The 24415-nt window shown below is 49.3% G+C and overlaps 1 protein-coding gene and 1 long non-coding RNA gene across 2 annotated transcripts in view; one reads left to right on the forward strand and one right to left on the reverse strand.

The window, feature by feature from the left end:
* The window catches only part of LOC119405928 (adhesion G protein-coupled receptor L1), a 215663-nt gene that overhangs the window by 88561 nt on the left and 102687 nt on the right, over positions 1-24415 (forward strand). The window contains exon 2 of the mRNA XM_049419326.1: positions 22477-22672. Within this exon, the coding sequence (XP_049275283.1) occupies positions 22477-22672 (196 nt within the window). The remainder of the gene's footprint in view (positions 1-22476; positions 22673-24415) is intronic.
* Positions 1-24415, reverse strand: part of LOC125759893 (uncharacterized) — a 148585-nt gene that overhangs the window by 77061 nt on the left and 47109 nt on the right. The gene's annotated exons all lie outside the window — the stretch shown is intronic.

Genomic DNA, 24415 nt, shown 5'->3' on the forward strand with positions numbered 1-24415 from the left:
GTGTCTCATTACATTTGTCGTCCGGGGATCGACTTGCGGCTTTGATCATTCACCGCCGCATTCGTTGTTAAAAGCTCTTGTGCCGGGCGCGGAGTGAATCATTCCGAGTCATTAGTCCTCGCAGGGCAGTCCTCTGTTTTTCGCCTGTTCACTTCCTTCCATCGGAGACTGCAGCGTGCGCGGCCCGTCTCGTAATGAATACGCGGCCACGCTTGTGCGCGCCCCTTCGTCGATCCCCTTAATACCTTCATCTGCTTATCACTCCCGTTTTCTCTTTCGCTGGCCCAAAATTAATGGCGCGTCTTTTTTCTGCCTTCTTAATTACGCTCTAGATGGCGGCGTCGCTGTGCTCTCTCTAATGGCGCGAGGGGACATCCGATATTTTCTCCGCCTCCTGATCGTTGCTCCGAGTCGCTCTCTTTCGTGACAGACGCTCGCACCTGCCCTCCGTGGCTTTTCCGGCAGTGTAGTATTTTTGACATGTTAGGACTAGTTGGTCCTTCCTTACCATGCTATGACCGAACAAGCTTTTTTTTAGCATCTCTTGGAGTGTACCTTCTTCGGCACGCTGTGAGGAAAGCATGCTAATGCTCAAAATCTTCGTTTCTCGTTTATTTTGTCCCTCTTCCACACCGGGCAGCGGAGGCGGCAGTCTCTTGCATCGACCTTGTTTCTGAAGCTCACTGCTCCTAGCTCACCTCACAGATTCCCTTCGACTTGATGGCTCCTCTCTTCTCGCTGCCTGTAAGTATCGATGGCCGCTGACTAAACCATCTGGCGTCGGTGTGGCCCCAACTTCTTTTCTCTTTGCTCGATCGCGGCTTCTCCTTCCGGCGAGGCCTCTGTGATGGCTTTTCTGAGCCGCTGTTTTGTCCTGGCCAAGCAAAACGCTCTCGTTCGAGCTTCGTCGTTCTCGGCCCGGCATTGCGGGATTCATTGTTTTAAGGCGAAAGGCTTAGGTACCCCGTGAAATGAGAAAAAAAAAAAAAAGTGACCGGGGGCATGGATCGATACAATCGACGAAAAAAGGAAGAAGATGGACTTCGCCTTCGAGTCGTCTTAGGGAATGCGTAAGGAAGCGTGTGACGTTTTCGTTAACGCGCAGTTATGGTCAATATTGAACCAGTGGCCATTCAGTCTTGTTTGTGGAACAGCTCAGTATAGGGTGCATTTGCTGCGCGAATGCGATTCATTCGCAGCTTTGTTACAAGGACGTTTAAAATTTTGCGTAAGGGCGTTTTCTCTGCGAAACAGCAGCCGCGGTCACGTGTTTCCCATCTTTACTCAATCCTGTTCTCACGCGCGTGCATGTGAGAACGCTTCAACCTACCCCCCTCACCCTCCCTACCCGCCCGAAATCTTTAAATCTTGCTTGTATATACATACACGCACACATGCAAACGCAGACACGAACATACATGAAGTGTGGTTGAACCGCGTCCCCCGAAATAAATTTCTGGGACGCTACTAGTGTAACAGTAGGAGGTGTGGTCGTGCCGTCATCCTCTGCAGCGGCGCCGTGGGATATCGTTGCAAGAACGATGGCGTGTACCTTGCCGCAATTGAAGGGCTGTCTTTGACTCGCCCGCAAACGGGTGCTCGACAGTTTCCCCCTTTCAGTGAGTGCCAGACGTGGTGATGCGGTAAGAATCGAGGCGCTGCATATGCACGCGCCGATACCGTATCTTTGCCGGATGGCACTTCAGAAAAGTTTGCTAAACTGGGCAGCCGCCACCTATTGCGGACCTTTGTTTCCTATTTCTCTCTGCATTTACGTATTTTACAGGGCAGCATGAGGTTCGCTTCTTGGCAATGAGTCAACTCTTAGCTGCCGGGATTCTTAACAAAAGTTTCTTAAGCAAACAACGTAGTCAGTACCACTTATCCTTACTTATGTGTCTTATTGTTATCTTCGTGGGGCCTCTTGCGTACGTATTTACCACGTTGTCTGCCATTTTATGTGAGCGATATTTTTTTTTCTCTAGCTTCCTGTATACTCAGTAGACACGCGTGACCCGTCGCGTGCGCGCTGCTCTTTTATCTCGACTCACTTCAGAAGCTCCGCGTGCTCCCATATGCAAAACAATGCCACGACGCCTGGCTGCCGCTCATAAGCCGCTGGAAGTCGATCTCGGTGACAAAGGAACGCTAGCGCGCTGAGCGAAAATTCCTGGCGCGAAAAGAACACCGAGGGGGAGTCTGTGCGGGGTTAATGGCGTCCGCTGCTGGTGTCTTTTACGCGACTCATAATTCAGTGGCGCATCGCTGCTCTCTGCCAAAAGCCGCACCGTGGAACTTGTTTCGGCCCCACGTCGTGTGCTGCTTCAGGGGAGAGCGCCGGCTGGCTTTTCCGAGCAGACGATACCCACGCGTCGTCTGCTTCCGCGGCATTCTTTATTTACTTTTTTTAAATTTTTTGCTCTCGTTCTCTTGACACTTCTGCGGCCTGTTTTTAATGCCGTGCGGAGTTGTTTTCGGTGGTCTGTGTATGCGTCTTCTCCGAGATCAGTTCTCCTTGACGTGTTCTTGCGCGGCCGCGCATGAGTTTCTGAAACGTGCATCTCTCGTCTCAGACCTCTCCCCTTGGGGTCGACTTGTTCTTTGCGCCGCGATATCTGCGAGCTTGCGAAACGCGCGTAGGCGCTCAGATTCTTGCGTGCGGCGGCCTTCTTGCGTCAGCACTACTCGAGCGAGTTTTTTCGCGAGAAACATTTGTGTGTCCTCGCCTGGCCGTTCGGTACATTTGCTGCGTCGCAGTTATGCCATTAGAGTGCACATATATTGCCACTGGAGCATTCTGAAACTACCGCTGCGGTTGGGAAATTCTGTGAAAGAAGCGTCTTGGCGCCAGCCGCCCACAGTGCAAGAAATCTGCATCCTGAAAACAATGAAAAAAACCGAAATTCCTTTTCCGACCGTACGCCGGAAGGCAGCGAACAGCATTCCGGGTAGTAGTGCGTAGCATGTTAAGGGCTTCTCTTGTGCCGTTGACGTGGGATGCGTGTTTGTTGCGTTCGCTTTTGGACGGCGGTTGTTTGGATCGAACACCGGCTGCCTCCCTAAATTCTTTGTTACTTATTTTGATCCTTTCGTTATATGCTGCGCCAGTGATCCAATCCCTTATTTCTCGCGTCTCTTTTCAGCCAACGCCTCCAAATAAAGGAGGCGCTGCTTGAGCCGGTTTAAATTTAGTTTGCTTCACTGTCGTGCTTCGGATGTGGCACTCAAGAGAGTCAGCATTGCAACTACATACGCAAAAGTATTAGGCATAAAGTCGCAAGAACCACAAACACCTGCTCTGTACACGTGAGCGCTACAATCCTCCCTGAAAAGAGCACTGACACCGAAGGGGATAAAACTTGGGAGACCGATTAGTGTGCGCATCAGCATCGTCATGTAGTCAACAGCGAATGGGACCTCGAATCGACAATCAATACGTGCCGCGCAGCAGGAACAAAGCCACCACCTACGTCCGAAAATGGGCTGGGCCAGAGGACTCGCCCAAGCACAAAAGTGTCCGGCCATCTCGAGCGGCCCGAGGGCTCATCGTCGTCCTGCCTCTCCCCCACACTCGCATGATAACCCACCTACCGGGACTCGTGTCCCCGGACCAAGGAGACGTGGACGAAACCGCGTTGCGATCCTTGCAGGACAACCAACTCACGTGTGCGCGTGGGGTGCACGTGACAGCTCTTCGTCCACACATTCGGGCGACTCTGGCCCCGCCTTTCTCGTTGTTCCGTGAATTGGAAACTGCTGCTAGACGTTATAAGAACGGTTCCAGTTATTTAACCGTCCCCGCGCTTGAGAAAACCAGGTTTCCAGCCGTGACAGTTGGGTCGTGAGCTTCTTACTGCAACAGAAAAAAAAAAAAAGACAGACAAAGTTAGAACATTTTTTTGTCAGTACTCTATTAAGCAGTGGATGAGCCTGAGAGCCGTGCCAGACGAGTTGCCGACGCCTGCTACTGGCACCGATGCGTCTCCATTAATGCAGATAACAATTTACGAAGTGTAATTACGTCCACAGTGTGTTGGAGGGCTTTCTAAATTGACTACGCACCATTCGTATTGCGCATTGATGCAATTTATTTGTGAGAGCGCGGTTATTATGGGACTGCGCTTACTGTCTGCATGCAGTGATGAATAACTTCACATAATACAAGTTAACCCGACAAAGGCGCGTAATCTTCACTGGGCAATGCTGCAAATGACAAGTATACATGGCGGCTGCTATGTGCTATATATTCTGCGACTTCCTCTAATCTGGCAGTGCACTTTCCAAGCGTCTTTTCGCTGTGCCTCTCTCAAGTTGCAGCTGGGGACCGGGGGCATCGCCTGCACGGTAATTGCAGCGGCGACCCGCTGCGTCGCCGATTTATGAGCACGCCCTATTCACGGAGCTCTCTTACCTCGCCCCGTCTAGCCGACCTTCCGGGATGCCCGATGTCCCTGTAAACCAGTCCTATTCATTTGTCACGCACACGTATACATGCCCTGTCCGAAAGGAGCCACTCGGGCCATCGTTTCTCTCGATTGCTCGCGAGTCTCGAGTTTGTAAGGGTGGCGCCCTCTGTGTTTTAAGACGAAATACTTCTCGTGAAACGCGAGAAAGCGACTTGTCGCCGTCGGCAACTCGAATGGTGCCGAACATCGGATGACGTCATTCGGGATTCTGAGATGAGTCGTGCGAGATGTGGAGTGGCAAGCGTCATGGTGTAGTGACATATCGCGGAAATTTGTGACGTCATCATTAAATGTGACTACCTAAGCCGCATGGCTTCCTCGCTTGGTCAAAGGACGGCCGATCCCGGAGGCAACAAACACCACGTGAGGTGCAGTTAGCTTCTAAAGGGTGGTCGGACGATTAATATTCAACGAGAAGAGGAAGGCTTTGAATTCGCGTGCATAAGGAACCCGTGCGAGTTTTTTGCCTATAACCTGATCCTTTCTGTATGTTGCACATGTATGCGGGACTGTTGTTTCCGTGACGCGACTCCATTTAGCTGGGAATCAGCGCAAGATGCGAGCTTGCTTGACTCTTCAGCGAAGTTGGGCACGAGGACAGAAAACAGAGTTCTAATGTTACGTCTAAAGATAAGCCACGCGAGGCTCGTTTGAGTTAAGCCGATGCCTAGTCACGTGTCGCCACTCGCAGCCCTCGTTCAGGAAGGCGGTGTTCGACGCTCGTAGGTTCAAGAATGTTTATGAGGGATATGCATAGACCTTAGATATAGTAATATTGCTAGTTTAACGCCTCGTTTCACACATCCATTGAGAAACGTGAAAAGCTGCAGGGCCGGTTGATTCATGTGTAGATGCGAGAAAAAGCAACGAGAACTGATGACCTTGACGAAGAAGGAGGCGCACTCAAGCACGCACCGTCGCCGGTGTGTGTGCTTGAATGTGCCTCCATCTTCGTCCTTGTTTTTCAGTTTTCGCTGGTTTTTCTCGCATCTACACATTCATTGCGGGTAATTGGAAACATTTTCAGCCGGTATATGCGTGCAGGGGTACGTACAGATTCCGAATCTTCCGTGTATATACACACAATATATTTACGGCGAGGAAACGAAGACGTGCGCCAAGCCCGATAGAGAACACGGAAGAAAAACAGTCACACGCAACTTCTACAGAGGGTACTTAGAAGGCGGCCAAAGTAGGCTGGGGCGAGCTGCGCTGGGCATTTCTTCTAACTTCGGTTCAGCTGTTAGATTATACGTTTAACGTCTAACGCTTCCCTAATTCACCTACGGGAGCAGCGACATCGACGGAAGTACGAGGGATTTCTGATGGGCCAGTCGATGTCCAGCTGTCTAACTAGTTTTGCTTTGAACCCCTTGTTAAGCTCTTATCAGTTATAACCGATGGGACAGCTATGTAAGAGATAATCGGGGCCACTCGGGAATTGGCGGCCACGATGTTCATTCATCCGTCGTCTGTCGTCCGCTCGTTGCGTGCTCACGTGCTATGTCACCCAGAGACGTCAGAGTCCATAGAGAGTGTCTAGTTTGGTGGCTGCAGTTTTCAGTGCGGGGTGCTCCGGCACACCGTATACAATAAATGTGCGTGAACACTGGCATTTTTTTCTTCCCACCTTGCTCACTCTTGGAACGCCAAGTAAGCTAGCTATTGTTGTCCGCTGCTGAGACGTCAACTGGCACGCTTTGTCGAACGATCGTCGCCTGGGACACTGCGTGTAGTTGTTTCTACCCATGTATACTTTAACGGCGCAGCACCGTGCTTTTGTATTCTGCGTGTGTCGCGGGGAACGGGGCGTTTCGCGAATGTTGATTAGGCAGTTCGCTAATGGCATCTCTGTCAAAGCGCACGCGTTTAAGAGCAATCGTGCATAACGAACTGCGCGTGACCTCCATTCTAAAGAAATCACTGCCAACGCCCTTCGGTCCAGGTCGCGCGCACGCACGCACGCACGCACGCACGGAATTCCCGGCGGTACCATCTTTTAACTTTAGTCGCTGGCGTAACGTAATAAATCAGCGGCGGCAGGCCGCGCTTCATTTGTAATGCGCTCGATCTGTATACGTTGTTCCCCCCCAGGCAGCACGCCGGCATTGGACCAATCTCGGAACAATGTTGGTAAACATTGGCAGAAATATTGGTCCTGCGTTGGCTTTTGGGGGTTTGCTACACCTAAATGTGCATTGGTCCAATATTGGATGCCAATGATCTTCCAATAATGGCAAGGATGGCTGTAGCCAACATTGTCCGTCCAGCATATCGCCAATAATGGCAAGGATGGCTGTAGCCAATATTGTCCGTCCAACATAACGCCAGTAATGGCAAGGATGGCTATAGCCAACATTGTTCGTCTTACGTATCGCCAACATTGTATAAATATTGGCAGCTCCAATATTTTTTGCCAGCCTTTATCGTTGGCTGCACCATCGTTCTTTCATTTCCAGCGTTTAACGCTGGAAATGAAAACATTTTCCACTGAATGTGTAGTTTAACGTGAGGTAGATTTTTGTGCACGTAAATAAATGCATGTTGCCCACGCTTTTGCTTTTAGGCAAGCAGCAGGGATAATCAGCGTACAAAAGCTGAGAGTACACACAAGTTTATTCTGCATGTATACATATGGCAAAGATACTGCAAGTTTTGAAAATAATTTCGCATTTCGCGCTTTGTTCTGCTGACCGCTTGCTGGCAGATAACAGCTGCACAGAACCTACACTAATTACCTTCAATAACGTCCTTATATTAGAAATCGGGGAAACGGGACCACTCACAAACACACACAGCCTCCCTAGGTGTTAGCGCTTATCTGATTTGTCAGTTCACCGAAGGTTCAAAAGGAAGTCAGTGAAAAGCGAAGCGTGATAGAAAATGAAATAAATGAACATGTACACGTGAACAGACATTCGATACAGCCGAGATCCATAACCATCTTGAACTACCAGAAAGTTCATCGCCTATTTATTAATTAAAAGGTGACTGCGGCAAGAGCTTGAAAGTCTGCGACAACTTCACAACTAATAAAAATTTTTGTGTTACAAATCCATCATTTCTTTGCACGAATCCAGCGGCGAAGGGCAAATGAAACAAGGGTGTTAAGCTGACGCACTACAACGCGAGAAAAGAACAAAATAGCACACGCAAATGCTGACAACATCGCTGAGGGCGAGAACTTAACCAACCTACTTCGAAGCGCACAATAAAGCCCCCCACATCGGTATTCACAAACTAGCAAATTTAAAAAAACTTACGCGGTAATGTAGACAATAATAAACGCAGCACACATTTCACTTACGAACAACACGGAAAGTAACATGCGACGAAGGAGAAAAACGACTTACTGAACGCGATACGAACACAAAAATCCGGCGGAAAGTTTGCGAGTTGTCAGAACACATCGGCGCTCATCTGCGGATCGCTCTTCAAAAGTCAAAACAGTCAGGTCCGATGAAGAACAGGGCAGCTGCCTTCTCACTGTGGCATCGCCGTCGAGTCTCGGTATCCGTAGAATCGTGGCATCCTGTCTCGGTATCCGACTCCGTTTTTTCCCGATGACTCTCGACTGAATACTGAGGGGCGCGCGCCCGCCGATGCTGGGAGCCCGAGCGAGGGAAAGTAACCGCCACTGACTGACGAAGAATAGCCGCCGGCCAGAAGGGGCCGAAACGCGTACGCATCTTCCGAGGTGCCGTCGTCTCCCGCCATCTCCCTCAAACCCCCCCCCCCCTCGTTTTCAAAGGCATTGAAAGCGAACCGTCGTGGGCGGAGCAGCCGTCAAGTGACAAGTGTTTTATGACCAGCGACCACCGCGCTGCCCCACTGCCGCGAGGAGAGGACGTGCAATTCCGGAGCAAAACATGGCGCCGCGCTGCTTCTCCGGCCTCCCGATCACCGAGAACATTTATTCAAAGTGAACACGTCTGGTTGTGTGAAGCGTTGAAAGTGCAAACATAACTCATCGATCATTTAAAGATTCCGCGGGCGATACCGTAGTCTTGGACAGCACGTCGCTGTAGCGCGCACACAAAGAAGTTATAATCATGTAATCCAACCAGTCGTGTAGCAAACACGAAAATACACAGCGTGGTTGAAGTCACATGAAATGTTTTGATTGTTTGCCGCTAATAAAGCCGTGAGAATAATTTCGGTGCGTGTGCGGTGCGCAGAAGGCGCACCAGCGCAGAGGCCCATTGCGAAGCAGATGACTTCTATTCTACTCCATTAACTCGTCAACGCTATGTACAGCTTCAATCAATGTAAAAGTAGGGTTTTTTTGGTTGTTTTTATACAGCTGCGATGTATACGCTGGCTGTATCACACAATTAACGTTAACTTTCAACAAGCATTGCAAAGTGAGATTTTGTTTTGTGTTTCCTTTCTCATAGATGTATTTCCAACAGCGCGCAAAACTCAGTTGAGAACTTGGTACTTATTTTACATTGGTCAACATCTGTAAAACGAATTTTGTCCAACTATTTAGCATATATTTTGTGCCACACTAAATGCCAACCTAAAAATCAAGACCCTGTGTGCGCCATTGTTCCCTTTATATAGACTGGAATTTGCAGTTTTATTTGTTGGCTGACAATGATGGACTGTTTTTGCCATCTTTATACAGTAAAAGCTCGTTAATTCCACACTTATTAATTCGGAAAGTCGGATAATTAGGACGCGTTCTCTGGTCCCTGCAAGCATGTTTATTGTTTAACGGCATCACACTCTCGTTAATTCGGCCATACCTGTCTGCAACCCGGTTAATTCGGACGAACCTCTTAGTAGGGTGGGGGGCGCTGCGACGAACCTTTGCCCCCCCTAATGGGGAACCCTGCGCACGCCTATGGTGATAAGTAACCAGAAATCTTCTTTGAGGTGCGCTGGATTCCGGACAAATTGATTTTCATAATAGCGTGCATGTGGTGGTGGCTCGATTCGGGCTAACCTTCCCTCAGTGACGGTAAAAGGGGAAAAAAACATTCTTGCCGATTAATCATGCATATGCTTGCCAGTGTTTAAGACATTGGAGCGACAACGTGTAAGTCTGGACAATATTGTCCGGCGCGTAGCATTGGCCGTCCAATATTGTTTAACCAGTCAGATTGACTGGACAATATATCCGATCTACTGCCATTACTTAACCAATATTGTTTTACCAACGGAGAAGCTGGCCCAATATTGCCATCCATACGGCCTGGTTCTGCCAATATCGTATTTACATAGGGAACCATGGGCCGTTGTTGCCAACCTCAAAGAATAGCACGACCAATATTGTATGTTGGCTGGCAAAGATGGACCATTATTGGCATCCTTGTAGGCTGGCTTGCCAACATTGGTTTTATAGTGGTTTGTATGGGCCATCATTGGGCCATCGTTTGCCAACGTATAAACAATATTGGACCAATGTGCTGTGCTGCCTGGGCCGTGTAGCCATACATTGGGTCTCCGCGCAGAAGAAACTCGGCGGCGGTTTCGTCTGCTCCCCTTTTGTGCCGTGCGTCGTCTGCTGGCGGAGTCTCGAGGAAAAACAAAAAGAGGCGGCAAAAAGACGGCTTCGTTGAAAAAAAAAGAAATCTATCTTTAAAAGCGATACGGAATTTCCGAAATGCCGTCCAGTCTTCGTTGCGGTGCGCCCGTGATTAATGACTCGAGCCCTCGACGTTCCTCGCCGGAGGAAAGGAAAAAAAAGTAAGTGCATCACCGAGTCGCGGCGCAGCTTTTATCCTGCGTTGGGTATTTGAGGCAGGAATGCCCTGTTGGACTCCCTGCGATCTACTTCACCGTGTGTTCTGCGTTTGCCAGCAGTAAAAGAGGTGCTATGCCAGAGTTAATCAAAAATATTCTTCAGCAGAGCTGCGCCTGTGCTGGTGCGAACAAAGAAAAAAGAAACGAGCACGCACAGCACCAACACACTAATTCCTCGTTTGTGCCGACTTACTTGTTTTCTATTGTTACTGTCCGCTGTGTGTACGCCCTGGAGTGAGCTAGAAGTCTTGCATTTCCCGGAGACTCCGTTTATTTGTTATTTCCAAGTGGAGTAACTACACAGAGAGACGCGAAGGGAATGCTGTGACGTCGTTATGTGCCTAAAAGGACTTCCGGTCTCCGCTAAGCATAGGCTGGGCCCGTTGCTTTCGGCTACCCTCCCTCTCTGGTTCGCATTCGTGCCCCCTAGTTCCACAGTATGGAAAGATTTGATTGGACGATCGGCGCCACCGATCTTGCTTCGAACCGATGTCACACGATGCCATTAACGTGTAACTGAAGTGGTACGATCCGCTGTTTTTACTGCCGACATTGGCGGTGTGTGCCTGATTGATCGCCGAAGTTACCACTGTGAAAACAGCGGTTATAAAAAACACACTTCTAATCACCGCCTTGCATTGTAACTCTGTTGGTATATCGGTGGCTCTGAAAGTCAGTGTAACTGCAAAATGACAACGGTTTCTGCCGCTAGCAACCAGCTACGAAAGACGGACGCCTGCGGCAGCATTACTTTTACGCAACTAGCTTACGTGATAAACTATTTATGAAATCAAAGATTCTCCTCCCTATTTCCCAAGCCAGCACAACGTGGCAAACAACAATAAATCCAGGAAGGTACAGTACATGAAGAGCGACGAAAGAACAACATTGCGATTCAGGATCGGCGAAAAACGACGAAAAAGAATGTTCTGGGCGCAAGTTGGGCGGGGAGGGGAAAGCAGTCGGCGGGCGTGTCTGTATATCGCTATCGCTTGTTTCCGCCGCCATTTATTTCTGGAGATCCGGCGAGATCCGAAAACGGCGGCTCGTATGGCGCGACGTCCTATCTGCGGCTGCCATCGTGGGAGGACTTAATACAATGACTCCACGCACGGCGGCTTCCTTCATTTCGGCACCGTCGGCGGCGTCTAGCGGGAAGACGGCCGAGTTTCATTACTGCATAATGGCGGCGGTCACGCGACGCGCCGAAACAGAGGGCGTGACCGAGCGCTTAAGCGAAGCTGCGAGCGGTCGACAATGACGACACGGACCTCACCGGTCGCCCGCTCGAGGGCGGCGCTCGACGTCATCAACCGGGGAAGTCAAACGGGAGCAGCGCCTATACGATGTCCATTTTTGTTGGCCCCGAGGAGGAACTTATGGTCGCGTGTGCTTGGGTGCTTAGGTGGCTTATACTATGCGTTCCACTATAGATTATCGTCCGCGAAATTGCGCACTCTTTCTCGCCTTGTTTCTCGGCTCGCGTTTTTTTTTCTTTTTTTTGGCAGGCTGAGAGTACGGAGGGAACATTCTGTTCCATTTCCTTCGTCATTTGGAAACCGACCATAAGGCTTAATAGCTCGTCAATAATGTTATTTTGTGCGTTATTTCGCTTTAGCCGGTCCTCGGGGAGCAATATTCTGAGGCATCGTTGGGAAGCTAACCAGAAACTAGCGCTCGTCTAGTAGAAAGCTTGATTTTTCACTGTCCGTTTATGATAACGACGTCATCGGAGTGTATGTGGAGCCGTACTTCCATTTAACTTTCATCATTTATTACGCTTCATTTCTGCAATCGATAGTGAATTGTTCACGTGCCCAGTTAGGTACTGCTGCGCCATTGTTTTCTTAGAAATGCCTGCGTTGTAGTTTGTTTACGACCACTTCTGTGAGGTCGCTACTCATTGGAGACTGGCCAGATTTGCTCTGCCCGCACGAGGACGGCAAATGGGCGTGATGTAAGGGTGGACACGCAATGTGGCTTACATGCGTACGGATGTCATTTGCCATCCGTACACATACACACAGCGAAAGCAGCCTTCAAGTTTGCGCTCTGTTTTCGCTCCACCTTATTTCGTCATACTTCTTACGCGGGCTACCTACTGGAAAAGCCCGAAAAGGAGGGATTTTCGGAGCATTCGTAAGTTCCAGAAAGTGCAGGGAAAATGCGGAACCATCAGTACGGATCAGTACGGTTGTTTCGAATCATGGAAATAATGTGGCGCGAAAGAAAGAAAAACTGAAAAAAAAGGAGAAAGTGACAAGCCAGGCTTTATGTTTTCGTTGCTCGGTTTTAATTTGTTCTCAGAGCGCTGTTCAATAGAAATCGTAAGCCGATGTATTGCGCTACACGTGCTGTGACAAACGCAGAGCAATGCGAGAGAGTGCCAGTGCAGCGCGTCTTCCGTGTTTCACATATAGGTGACGCCAAGGGAGCGGTCATTTCTTTCCTGAAACATTGTGCCAAACGTGCAACGTCCGTTAGGAGGCTGCGCCAATACGCTGTTGCAATTTTCCAAGTTGACGCTTGAGGCCACTGATCCCGCATTTTAGCTCGGCTGTCGACGCTGTCGCTGGGTTAGAAGCGATGAGCGTACGTATCGCGATGTCGCGTGTCACATGGGAGCAGGAATAGTCTCTGTTGAAGGCTTATGAAGTTCACGGTTAGACGCAGTCCCATCTGGTCGGGAAATAAAGTTGATGTAGAAAAACACGGCGCCGAGCAAAGTAAATATACATTAATAAAAGAAGTTCTTTCGGCTCCCGCACGGCAGCTTGAACTTCCTTTTTATGAATATACTTTTTGCTTAGGTCGGCGCTGTGTTTTTCTAGGTCAGCCTCTGCTGAAACGGCTCGGTATCTCTTCCCATCTTTTGCACGCTTCCCATCTTTTGCACGCCTGCACAGCCACATGGGGCGTATGCTCGTTGAGCGAATTACTACCCGTAACTGAGTCGTCCATCGTCGTCTCTGCGTTTCACAGCAGGCACCGGGCAGTCAGAATGTCGTGAAGAGGAAGGCGCTCAGACAAGTCGCATCGGTCGGCACCACCATCGTCCACTGAGGGAAGGGGCCAACTGACGGTCACGTTTCATCGCGTTGAAAGAATGGCCATTCTCGCACCGACATTGTCGCACTTGTCATCTAGAAGGGGGAGCTCGTATTCACGACCAAGTCGCGAGAAATGTTCATCGCGGCCGCCGCCATCCAATGCTACGTATATTATCAGCGACGGCCGAGGTGGCCAATAGCAGACATCACCGACGAACGAAAAGCTTTGCGATTCTACCCGAAGTTTGCTGTATTTGCGTCTTCTTTTGCACTGCTCAACAACGTTGAAAGCATTTCACGCGAGCGCAAGGAAGTGGGTACACAGCGGCGCTGTGTCCCGTCTTGCTCTCTCGCCGTCCATGTGGTTCCTTGCGCTGTATGGCCTGAATTATTCGCAATGCCCATAGACTGTCGCGCCGCCAAGCGGAATTCAGGAGCGTCCTCTAGAGGAGGGTTAGTAGACGACAAAATGGCGGCACTACGCAGTCGCTCCCTTGTTCGGCTGTGCTAGCCTCAGTGTTAACGCGTTGACAAGAAGACTACGACTTTGCATGTTCCCTGCATCAGTGAACAAACCGGGCCCTCTGTGACACAAGAAACTGAATCGTTCTTGCGAGACGCGAAGTTTTCGTGAAAATACGTGGCAACTCGCGCTTTCAATGCTAGCCCACAGCTTACACATACTATCAGCTTCGCGAGGCTTTCTGTAGCCACGTAAGTTAGGTAAATGTTATCGTCTGACATATTCAGTTGAAGCTCACCCTGTTTTACTTGCATATAGCATTGGTCAGTGTTTCTTGCAGTGCATGAGTCCCATAACACTGTACGCGGGGGAAGTCGTGCGGGCTCGCGATGTGCTCTTGTATAACTGAGCGATCTCAAGTTGGCAATACATGAAAATAGGGCCTCTATCCTTTGTCAGCAAAGCGCTGTTAGGAATCGTGCGAGCGACGTTTCAATCGTTCGAGGACGCGTCTGCTCGACGCCTTTTGCGGGGCGAACGCTTTCCACGCCGTCCTTCGCCAGTGTGTTGGGTTTCATAACCACCGCTGCGCCGCCTGTTTTTGTACGTTTGTTGATAGGTGGCAGCACACTGCAAGCGATTTGCTTGTTGACCGGTCTGAGAGCAAAATGTTCGCCGCGTCCAGATGTATCTCTAATTGTAAACGTGGTGACGCGGAGTCGTCGAAGTCGTTCGGCGGAGGAAATTCTTCAGATTGCTTTCAGCAGTGATGTTGAAAGAAACCATCTTGACGACGAGGATTTTTCACTGGACGTAGAAGACTGTGCAAGCACTGAGAGTGACAGCGACGATGAACCATCAGCTGTTAACTCACGAGGAGCGAGTTGCAACTTCACGACCCCTCGTGCGTGAATATTTTTTCACGCTCGTAAGTCACTTTGATTGTATTTAATGTATAATATCCTTGAGCGAGATCAAAATAAAAGCATAGTTCCTCTTGTGCATTGCATGTATCAGAATTATTGTGGATATCATGGAGCGCCGCATGCCGCCAACACTCGAGTTCGACCAGCGAAGCGAAATGGTTAGAGCGATGGAACGTGCAGTCACGGCCACAATCCACGCCTCTCGGCTAACTTCGTCGACGTTGCGAAAAGCATGTGTGCATTCTTTTCGATATTCATGTTTCGATCGTGCTGATCGAATCTGCAACGAGTGAAGTGAATTGAACACGGCTAGAGTCTGATCATGGCTGTGACACAAGCGCTACTGAATTGGATGTTAAATGCTTGTGTTCCGTTGAAGAAGTAACTCCGCGTTCCTGACTGCACAAGTAATGACGACGGCGTGACATGTTTGCAAACCATCAACACGTTAAACATGCTGTCCCGCGCAGCAGCGATGGCGCTAGTCGCTGGCGGCCTACTGCGGCAAATTCGTCAGGCAGGCTCGGTACGTACTACCTCGGAGTGCCGTTCAGTTCATACGTCAATTCTAGTTCATGCAGTTTTATGTAGCACGCACAGGATTTCGCAAAGCATCGTTATGCACGGTAACGGAGCTGAAATATAACATTTTACACCGCAGCAAATAATTAGGTGGCGAGTACTTAGCACTTAAATTTCCATGGTTTGGGAAAGTATTTTAGTCTCATATCCGTTTCAGCGCAGCTCCTGACTTCATCCGGTGAAAGTGGCACGGGCCGTACGTTTGCACGTCCTATCTGTTCCTATGCTAACACACGGGTTGACCCTCCTCCTGGCGCCATCTTGAAAAGCACGGCGCGCCACCTATAGTTCGTGGGCATTGCGAATACCGACTAGCCCATCCGTTTGTCTTTTCGGAAGCATTTTGTTCCCGTTTTTCTTGCAGCCTGTCGGCTCAATATCCAACGCCTATATAGCCTGGTTGAATCATTTCTCACACTCCGCGAATCAAGACATGCGCTGAGGTCTTCCCTGGCAAACGAACGAACGAAACAGTCGAGACGGACGGGATACGCGCACTTAGACAAGTAAATAAGGCGCCAGAGAATGGGGGCGAGTTGCGCAGAGATTGAGGGCGCTACTTTGATTTGTTTTCTTTTCTTTTCTCGTCGGCAAACTTGGCGCGGGAGAAGAAGGGCCCACTAGGCGAGCTAATCAAAGCCCGCAATACAGCCAACAACCGCGGGGAGACAATGGCGGCCTCCTGACGGCCGCCGTTAGCGTCCGGTCTTTAGAGCTTCGCGCAGAACCGCTGAGTAGCATTCGCGGCGTTGTTTCTCTCGGCGTCCGCTGCTGCCGTTTGTTTCTTGGCGTCACTACGAGGGCGGCCACTCGAAGGGCTGGCCTGTCTTGTTCGGTCTTCTTCCTTCGAGCAGGCGCTCCCTCTCCACTCCAGCGGCGCAGGGTGGGTGGTAGCTAGCGGACCCTGGCGGGGAACCATGGATGGTTTGGCGCGTGAGAAATTACGGTCGCTTCCTCGCGAAATCCAAATGGTTCCTAGGGCCCGCAACTGGGTTTGCCCTTTTTGCTTCCCTCTGACGGTCGTCCGCGTTTTCGTCTGCACGGTGCACTTTCTTCTCGACGGCTTCTGCCTTGCTTCGAGCTCCTCCTCTCCCTTCGCGTCTTTCGCGAGTTTCGAACCTGCCCCCGTTTTTGCTGTGTTTAACGTTCAGTCGCTCGGCGCCCATTTTGCCTTTCCCCATCATTTGGAAGGCTTCGGAGGCCTTCACACCCTTGACCGTTTGTCGAGCACGCACGCCGTATATCCTGGATGGAGCCACACCTATGACGCAGCTCTAAACAGATACGACTTGGCTTTGTGCAGCTAGCCTGAAGGACAGCGCGTTTCGCCTATTAGTGCCTCTTAAGTCATTATTATTATTATTATTATTATTATTATTATTATTATTATTATTATTATTATTATTATTATTATTATTATTATTATTGTTATTATTATTATTGTAAACAGAATGCATAGGGAGTGAGCAGGCTGACACCGCCCGAGAGAGAGAGATAATAAAATCAGAACAAGGTCAACCAGAATTGTAGCATTCGGTTTGCTAGCCTACACTGAGCGGATTTGAAATCGTGCTGGATGGATCTAAAGACTGTCTGCTGCTGTTTCTCTAAACTTCTGGTCGTGTTCGGCTGCTGACCCGAAGGTCGCGGGTTCGAACCCGGCCGCGGCGGTCGCATTTCTATGGAGGCGAAATGCTAGAGAGGCCCGTGTACTGTGCGATGTCAGTGCACGTTAAAGAACACCAGATGGTCAAAACTTTCGGAGCCCTCCACTATACGGCGCCTCTCATAGTCATATCGTGGTTGTGCGACGTAAAATCGGATATATTATTATTAAACTACTGGTGCCTTCGCCCAACACCTTTTTCTGTGGTCTGCAAACAAAAAGTCACAGTTTCGCCGCAAGGGCGAAGCAATGAATGCGATAGCAGGAAACTAATGCTATACGAAGTGAGGCTCGCCAATGGATACTCTCAGTTTGAACAGCGCTCCTGTTGCAAAGGCGGCCGAAGCAGCGAAGGAAACTAGCGTGCTTCAAGTGTCGAGCTGTGACACTTGATAGTTCGCGCTCATCGTCTGTTTGTTCGTTTAGCGGCGTCCCTTGACATCGAGTGACTTCCGTACGCTCCGTAACATGAGCGCGGATACCACGGTGAAAGCTTGAAACAACCCTCTTCCCCTCACCACCAGAAAACCACGCGAGCAGACAGCGGAAGGGCAAGGTTCTCCCTGCGCAATAAGAAGAAGCGAGCGAGCTCGCCGACGACTTTTAAGTGCGCCCGTCGTTCTCCTAACGCCATCTCGCTGGTAATGAAGAAACGCTTATAAGCGCAGCCGTCTCTGAGTCCTCCAGCGGTAAATGGTGTGTATATAACGCTCGCCGTTACCTACGTGGAGGATCTGCGTTTCGTGGCGTAGTGGCTAGCGCCACTCGCTGCGGAGCAAGACGTCCCTGGTTCGATTCCGCGCTTCGGGAGCATTTTTCTGAACTATTTTTCTTTGGGGCTTTTATATATATATATATACATATACATATACGGTGCATGACGGCGACGGCAAAATTCAGCCGAGACTGTCCATATAATTGCTATCGCAATAAAAGCAGGTGCCACAAGCGGACTGATGTTTCTGCCACGTAGCCCAATTATCAAAGTATACGCAGTAGGAGGACAGGGAGAAACAATGTCATCGATTGGGTTACATGCAAGGGTGTGCAGAAAAACAAAAATAACGGAATGACAGCGCTAAGGACAGAGCGCGACAAGGGTTGCATATTAAAAGATAGAAATACATTCGTCAACAGTAAGCTAACGAGCAGGCACGCATGAAATGTAGATATATATGCTAATTTATATATGTGACAGCCGTCGATGAAAGTTCTGGCGGCACCATGGGATTTTATGCCGTGCTGCTTTATGTTTGACGACAGCTTGATTTTAAGACGAACACACGAGAGACGACAGCGTCTGTCGTCTCTCATGTGTTTGTCCTTTCTGTAGCGTTAAAACGAAGATGTCAAGTATTCACTAACTCGCACAAATTCAGCAACAACTTCTTATTATGCTTTGTGTTTGTTTACTGTGACGGCGTTCGTTTCCTTATCGTGCGACTCCGACGTATAAAACAGCGGGAATAGTTGGTTCCCATCAATGCTTGGTCCCGCGTGAGCTTTCTGTCAGAAAGCGTTCGGAATTTTTCTTAAGTATACTTATTGGAGAAGATTCTTAGTCCAAAATTGTTGTGGCGTTTTGCTTTCATATAGCTTTTTGGTGTGACATTAATCAGCTTTTTGGTGTGACATTAATTTAGCTTCCCGAGCAGCACTCGCGAATGTGGAGGATGCTGTTGCTGAAGGCCTGTTAATTTCGACCACCTGGGGGCTACACGTACGCATAGGGACTAGACGCAAAGAAGCTTTTTCTTTTTTTGTTTCTTCCCCGAACCTATAGTCTTTGTACCATATGGACACGTCATCCGCTGCATGTTCTCAAAACAGTCTTGATAATCTTGTAGCTATAATATTCTAGTACACTATACTTGTAGCCTTTGTCTCTAATCCTCCCGGCCTTCCTTTTTTCATCTCTCTCTCTTGTCTCTAATGTACTTCGTTAATTAATCAAAGAACATGATACCCGGTTGAGCAGATATATATATATATATATATATATATATATATATATATATATATATATATATACACACACACACACACACACACACCGACACTTGCCACTCGTTTCGCTGCTCGTGAGTCAGGATGCTGCTGTCGCCTTCCGTCGTCCACTGCTGCTCCTGCGCGGGCACATCCGAGACGAGTGGACGGAAGCTGCTTCCGGCCCATCGGCCTATAAGCTCGCTCGTTACCTTATTTGTCCGCTGCTCGGAGCTCACGTTGTTTGCGGCGGAAGGATGCGTTCCACTCGGCGCCACCACGAATGACACGCACACACACAAACACACACAAAAAAATGATACTAATAATGCGATGAAAGCGAGAGCAGAGCGAACCGAAATGGATCTCTGGCGACGAGAGACGAGCAAACGACGATGAGCTGCCTTTTCCGGCACGGTACGGCTTCTGGATTGGCCATAATCCAGAGGGCTTCCTGCGAGGCCGCTTCCCAACACCGCACTCTCGTCGGCTGCACTGACGCCATCAAAAAGTGTGCTGGATGACTTTGGCACTCGCCTCTTCATGTGTGCCTATTTATTTATTTATTTATTTATTTATTTATTTATTTATTTATTTTACTCTCCTCTCTGCTTATCACTGCGTATAGCGCAGAGGATGGATTCACACATAGGCTTCTAGAGGGCGGAAAGCCTTCCGCTAACTTGCATGGATCCTTTAATAACTTGGGTGCGGCTCATATTTGGCCATCGTAATCATCACTTTAGCCTTGTACTCACCGAGCCTTCGGAAACGGACGCACTGAACGCGTCATACGAGAGATGCGGCAAATTGTGCTTCCGTTCGTGTTCTACACAATTTTACGAGTCAAACTGAAATCTTACGCTGTCCTTCGCTCGATTTTTTTGTTGTTATCGTAAGAGTCGAGTTACGCGATTCTCGGGCGTCTCACGAGAGAACAACCCTTAGTTCCAAGGTTCAAAAATGAAGCCGGCGAATTAAACGCTTCTATCAAGTCAGGTTAGGTTGGTCCTTGCGCGGTCCAAACGCCGATTTGGGGCTCACTCGGCGTGTGTGATTGGTTCCGCGCCGGGGAATAAGTTGCGCGGTAATCGAGCGGTACCGTTTATACACTGGCCGCGCCAGGGGATTTGGACGCCGCTTTCACGATGGCCGCCGGACGCGTTTTGTTATCTGGGCCAGACACCTGGCGTCCCTTTCTGTGCACGCCCCCTCTGTGCCGTTCGATCAGTTCGAGCTAATGCGGGACTCCCGCGCGTTTGCGACAGCGAATATGTGCGCTTGTCACTGTTTACTTACGTTCTCCAAGTGTCGTGCTATACTGTATGGTAGCGCATATCATGGGCGATTTTAGTGACGCATATATCGGTGTTTGGTGCGCACCTGTATTCCTTGCAGTCGATTATTGCAGTTGCTCAGGCATTTCTTGGTTCCTGATTGGAGAGGTGCGACATACACGTGCATTTCGTCATATTGCAACTGCGCCGAGTGGCGACGCACGCCAAGTGCATCGTCATCGCGACCGCGCCAGAACACGGAGGGCATTTGAAGACTGCAATATATATGAACCATGAAGGAGGAGGAGGAGGAGGGGAGGGTTCCTACAATACTTACTAGAGGGAACTCTGGCACTAGTGTCCATGGGAGCTGCAACGCATGGCGCTTCAGCCAGCATGGGAATGATGGGTAGTACACGGATTTGTCTAAACTTCGTTCTTTCGGCTCCGTTTGGCTCCGCGTCGCCTGCATCCGCTTTGTCGCAAAACGGAGTTCAGCAAAAGTCAGCAGTTCCACTTCGCCACTTTAACGTATTTAGGCTCACCAATTGAAATCTGGTCACGAAGTTCACAACGGTCCATTCTTTTTTCCGAAACGAACGCCAAAACACAGCAATAAACGAAGGCACAGGTGCGTTCGAAGCCGTAAGCACGAATATTAGGCAAATCCGTGTACTACCCATCATTCCCATGGTGGCTGAACGATTGCAGCGCCAGGGTACCCTCTAGTTAATTTTAGGAAACCCTATGGTATATGAACAACGCACCCGCGGCAGCTCGTGTGATTTCACCGGCTTTCACGCCACTCGCGGCGATAGGCTCCTTCCGGTGTCTCGTTTCGTCGCCCACGCCGGAGCGAACTGGTTCACCTCTTTGCACTTGTCGCAAAAGAGACGACTTTACGCGCCCAGTTCCTCGAGATCCACCAACGGAACAAAGTGTCTCTGCGGTTCGCATTTTATCGCTATTTGCCTCGTGGTGACGTCACTCTCATGGCTGCTGCCTCAAACTGCATTCAGCACTTTCGGAACTTCGCGGAACTTATGCTCGGGTGAGCGCGCCATGTTTGCGCGCCCAGCGGCGGCGCACCTCTCTGGGCGAAGGGAGAAGCTCTGGTTCCGCGGACGTTCCTTGTTTACCGATTCTCGCATTTCTTGAGAGCAAAGTCGTGTAAAATGAGGAGAGAGCTCGGAGCGTGTTTTTACCTCTTGCATGCGCGTGGCACGTCATGCCACCAGACTCTTCCTTCATTTTGCCAAGAACTGAGCGCAAACAAACAGCTGTAGCGGTTTCTTTATGTTTTTTTTCTTTTCTTTTGTCTTTTTTTTGTTTTGTTTTTGTGGTACATACGAGCGGCTGCAGAGGCGCTGTGCGAAAACACCGGAGCTCTACAAAGCAGCATGCTACTCCAGAAACTGTGACACTTTGTTACGGACGGAGCTGAATTCCCCCCCCCCCCCCTCTTCGTTTTCGACATGGGTTCATTAAATGGATTTCTTAAGCAACTGTAAACAACTGGTTGTATAATACGTGTGCGACTCTTCAAAATATGTGTGTGCGTATACCATTTGCACATTTCTCTAGCGTCATTCCGTAACGTTTCGCTCAATGTGAAAAATTGCAACGCAGTCACCTTCCTGCGCATGCTTCGCATAACATCGATTCCCGGTACGTGAGATCTGCTGAATTTTTTTATTTTTATTTTACAATGCTGCAGGCCCTCCTCGGGCCCAAGCAGGAGTGGGTTGAACTTAAATACAGTTCACAAAAGTTGAAAGAAATAAAAAGAGAATGAAACCATATATACAGAGCAAAGGGTATGAGCACATACAAAATGAACGAGGAATAAGCGCATTATGCAGTAAACACAGTAAACAAGATGTTGATATAAACAGCAAAGCAGCATTATAATAACTGTGCACTTGCCCAATGTTTGAGGAAAGTGCGACTGTTTGGAAATGTATTGACCCGAAACAAACCACGCACTGTCGCCGGCGTCATTCGATGTCCGTGTACCAAGCGCAGAAATCACAACTGTGTGACAATAACGCAGTGGAACCATCTCTCCACTTAAGGTATTGTCTCGCACTAAAAGAAAAAAGAAAAACAGGCACGCCTTCATTTGACGTACCCGAGTCGCGTCAAGACGTCTTGACTATAGGCCCAGGCAACCGAGGTTGTACTAGTCGGTCGTACTTTAAATTTCTCCGCGCGTCTTAGGCACTTTCTTCTCTAGAGTACAGCGTGATTTATGTGCACTATTGGATGACACGTGTGTAAGCTAAGTGCTCTGTGCTGTGTGTTTGCAGGTGGTGGCTCCCTCTACAAGACGGCATACGCGTGCGAGGGAAGTCAGCTGGGCTTCGCGTGTCCCGAGGGTCAGCTCATCTCGCTGATACGCGCAAACTACGGCCGCTTCTCCATCTCCATCTGCAACGAGCACGGAACGCTGGACTGGAGCGTCGACTGCAAGTCCAACCGCTCCTACAACGTCATCCGAGACAGGTGACGGCCCTCCTTCCTGCGTGTCCGTACGGTTGCTTTTGGCGGGACTCGTACAGGCGGTTCGACGATTGTGAGCAGCAAGCGTTTCACCCCTAGAAACTTCCGGTCGCTTCATTTATGATCCCCAAACACCGAAGCGAAAACCGTGTTTCGTATATAAGTTGTCTCAGATTAAGGAAACACTCCTTTTAAGTTTCCGAATGAAAAGAGTGCGCATAAAATTGAAGAGGACCTCTTGTAATTTCGTGTGTAGCTTAGAAGGATATATATTTGAGATATCTGGCTAAACACGCAGAGAAAAGTGCTGAAAGTCCGCGGGCTACTCGCCAAGGCTCTTTCTCCCCCGCCAATGCTAGTACGCGACGTCGGTGGAAAAAAAACAAAAAAAAAACGGTTGCGTTTGTAAACACTGAAACCGACCCGTGCGCTATGGCACGCCGACGAAAATTTCCCGTCAAGAGCATTGAACCTTCGCTAGTGGCAGTTAGCGCACAGCTCAAATGTACCGACGTCCCTTTTCTGTCCTCCTTGTTAACTTGAACAGCTATTATGGCTGACTTTCGAGATGCAGATGACTAGCCGTGGAGATATCACTAACGTGTGGCTGGCTGAACGTACTGCTATCGGTTCTTGGCGGTATTTTTTTACACGATTCTAAACTGTCCACGAAATGGCGACACCGTACGCAGCGTTGAATAAGGAGGTCGGGTGTTAGCGTTGTCCCGTTTCATGATGTGGTTGGCCTTCTTTCGTTCTTGCTTGTTCGTTCAAGCGAGGAAGCGGGAGCAAAAATAGTTTATGGTATGGGTTTCGCAAGATTAACTAAATACGCAAGGTTAACTAAATGAAGCACTTTCCTGTTTTACATTCCACGACGACCTTCCCGACAGCGTTGACGTATAAGTGAAACACCACAAGGTCAGATAAAGCGGATGGTCACACTGTTTGTCGCTTCCACGTCTCTTCTAAGTAAACCGCGCGCTGCACTGTGGGTCATGTCGAGGCCTGTTAATTGTAAGGCGTTATTCACAGCGATGCATTTCTTGCTGCGCTCTTCATCCTTCGGCGTCGCCCATCAGCATACACGGTGACTCGGTGTAGTTCGTGCTAATGAGCAGGTCGAAACGGGGGAGTGATTGCCATCAGACTCGTGTGTAAAGCCTGTGCCACGTGTAGCGGGCATAGCGCGTGACTAGTTCGAATGTCTAATTGACAACCGCCGATTACCGGGGCATCAGTTTTCGCAACGTCTGTATAAGTTAATTATTCACGGCGTAGTCCATGTAGCTGGAAACACGGTGTAAAACGCACAAGGAACAGCCTTTTTTTTTGTTTTTTCGAGCGATTCTTTTTCTTCTTTGAAGGTAATACGTACCCCATTAATGAAAAAAAAAAGCAAAACGAAGAAGCTTGAAGGTGAGTGCGGCGTGTCGGACGATCGGAGAACACCGAAAAGGTTCCCGCACGAAAGTGTCAAGCCTGTCGCGTTCGCCGCGTCGCTCGTGCGAAAAGCGTCGTGCAGAACAGCATTGCGCTTTTTTAAACCCAGAAAGCGACGTCAGGATGGCTCAGTGAAGAGCGGAATAAATAGGAAAATAAGATGTTTAATAATGGAAGTATGAACAAAAGTAGACACTGCAGGACATGGCGCTTCGTAGCGTGATTAATCGCGTTTAAGCCGATTCGGAGCTCCTCCAGTGCAACGTATACGGCAGCATTGGTCACTGCGTCAGGTCCCGCTCC

The sequence above is a fragment of the Rhipicephalus sanguineus genome, chromosome 9 (genome assembly GCF_013339695.2).
Source record: "Rhipicephalus sanguineus isolate Rsan-2018 chromosome 9, BIME_Rsan_1.4, whole genome shotgun sequence".
Taxonomy (NCBI): Eukaryota; Metazoa; Arthropoda; class Arachnida; order Ixodida; family Ixodidae; genus Rhipicephalus; species Rhipicephalus sanguineus.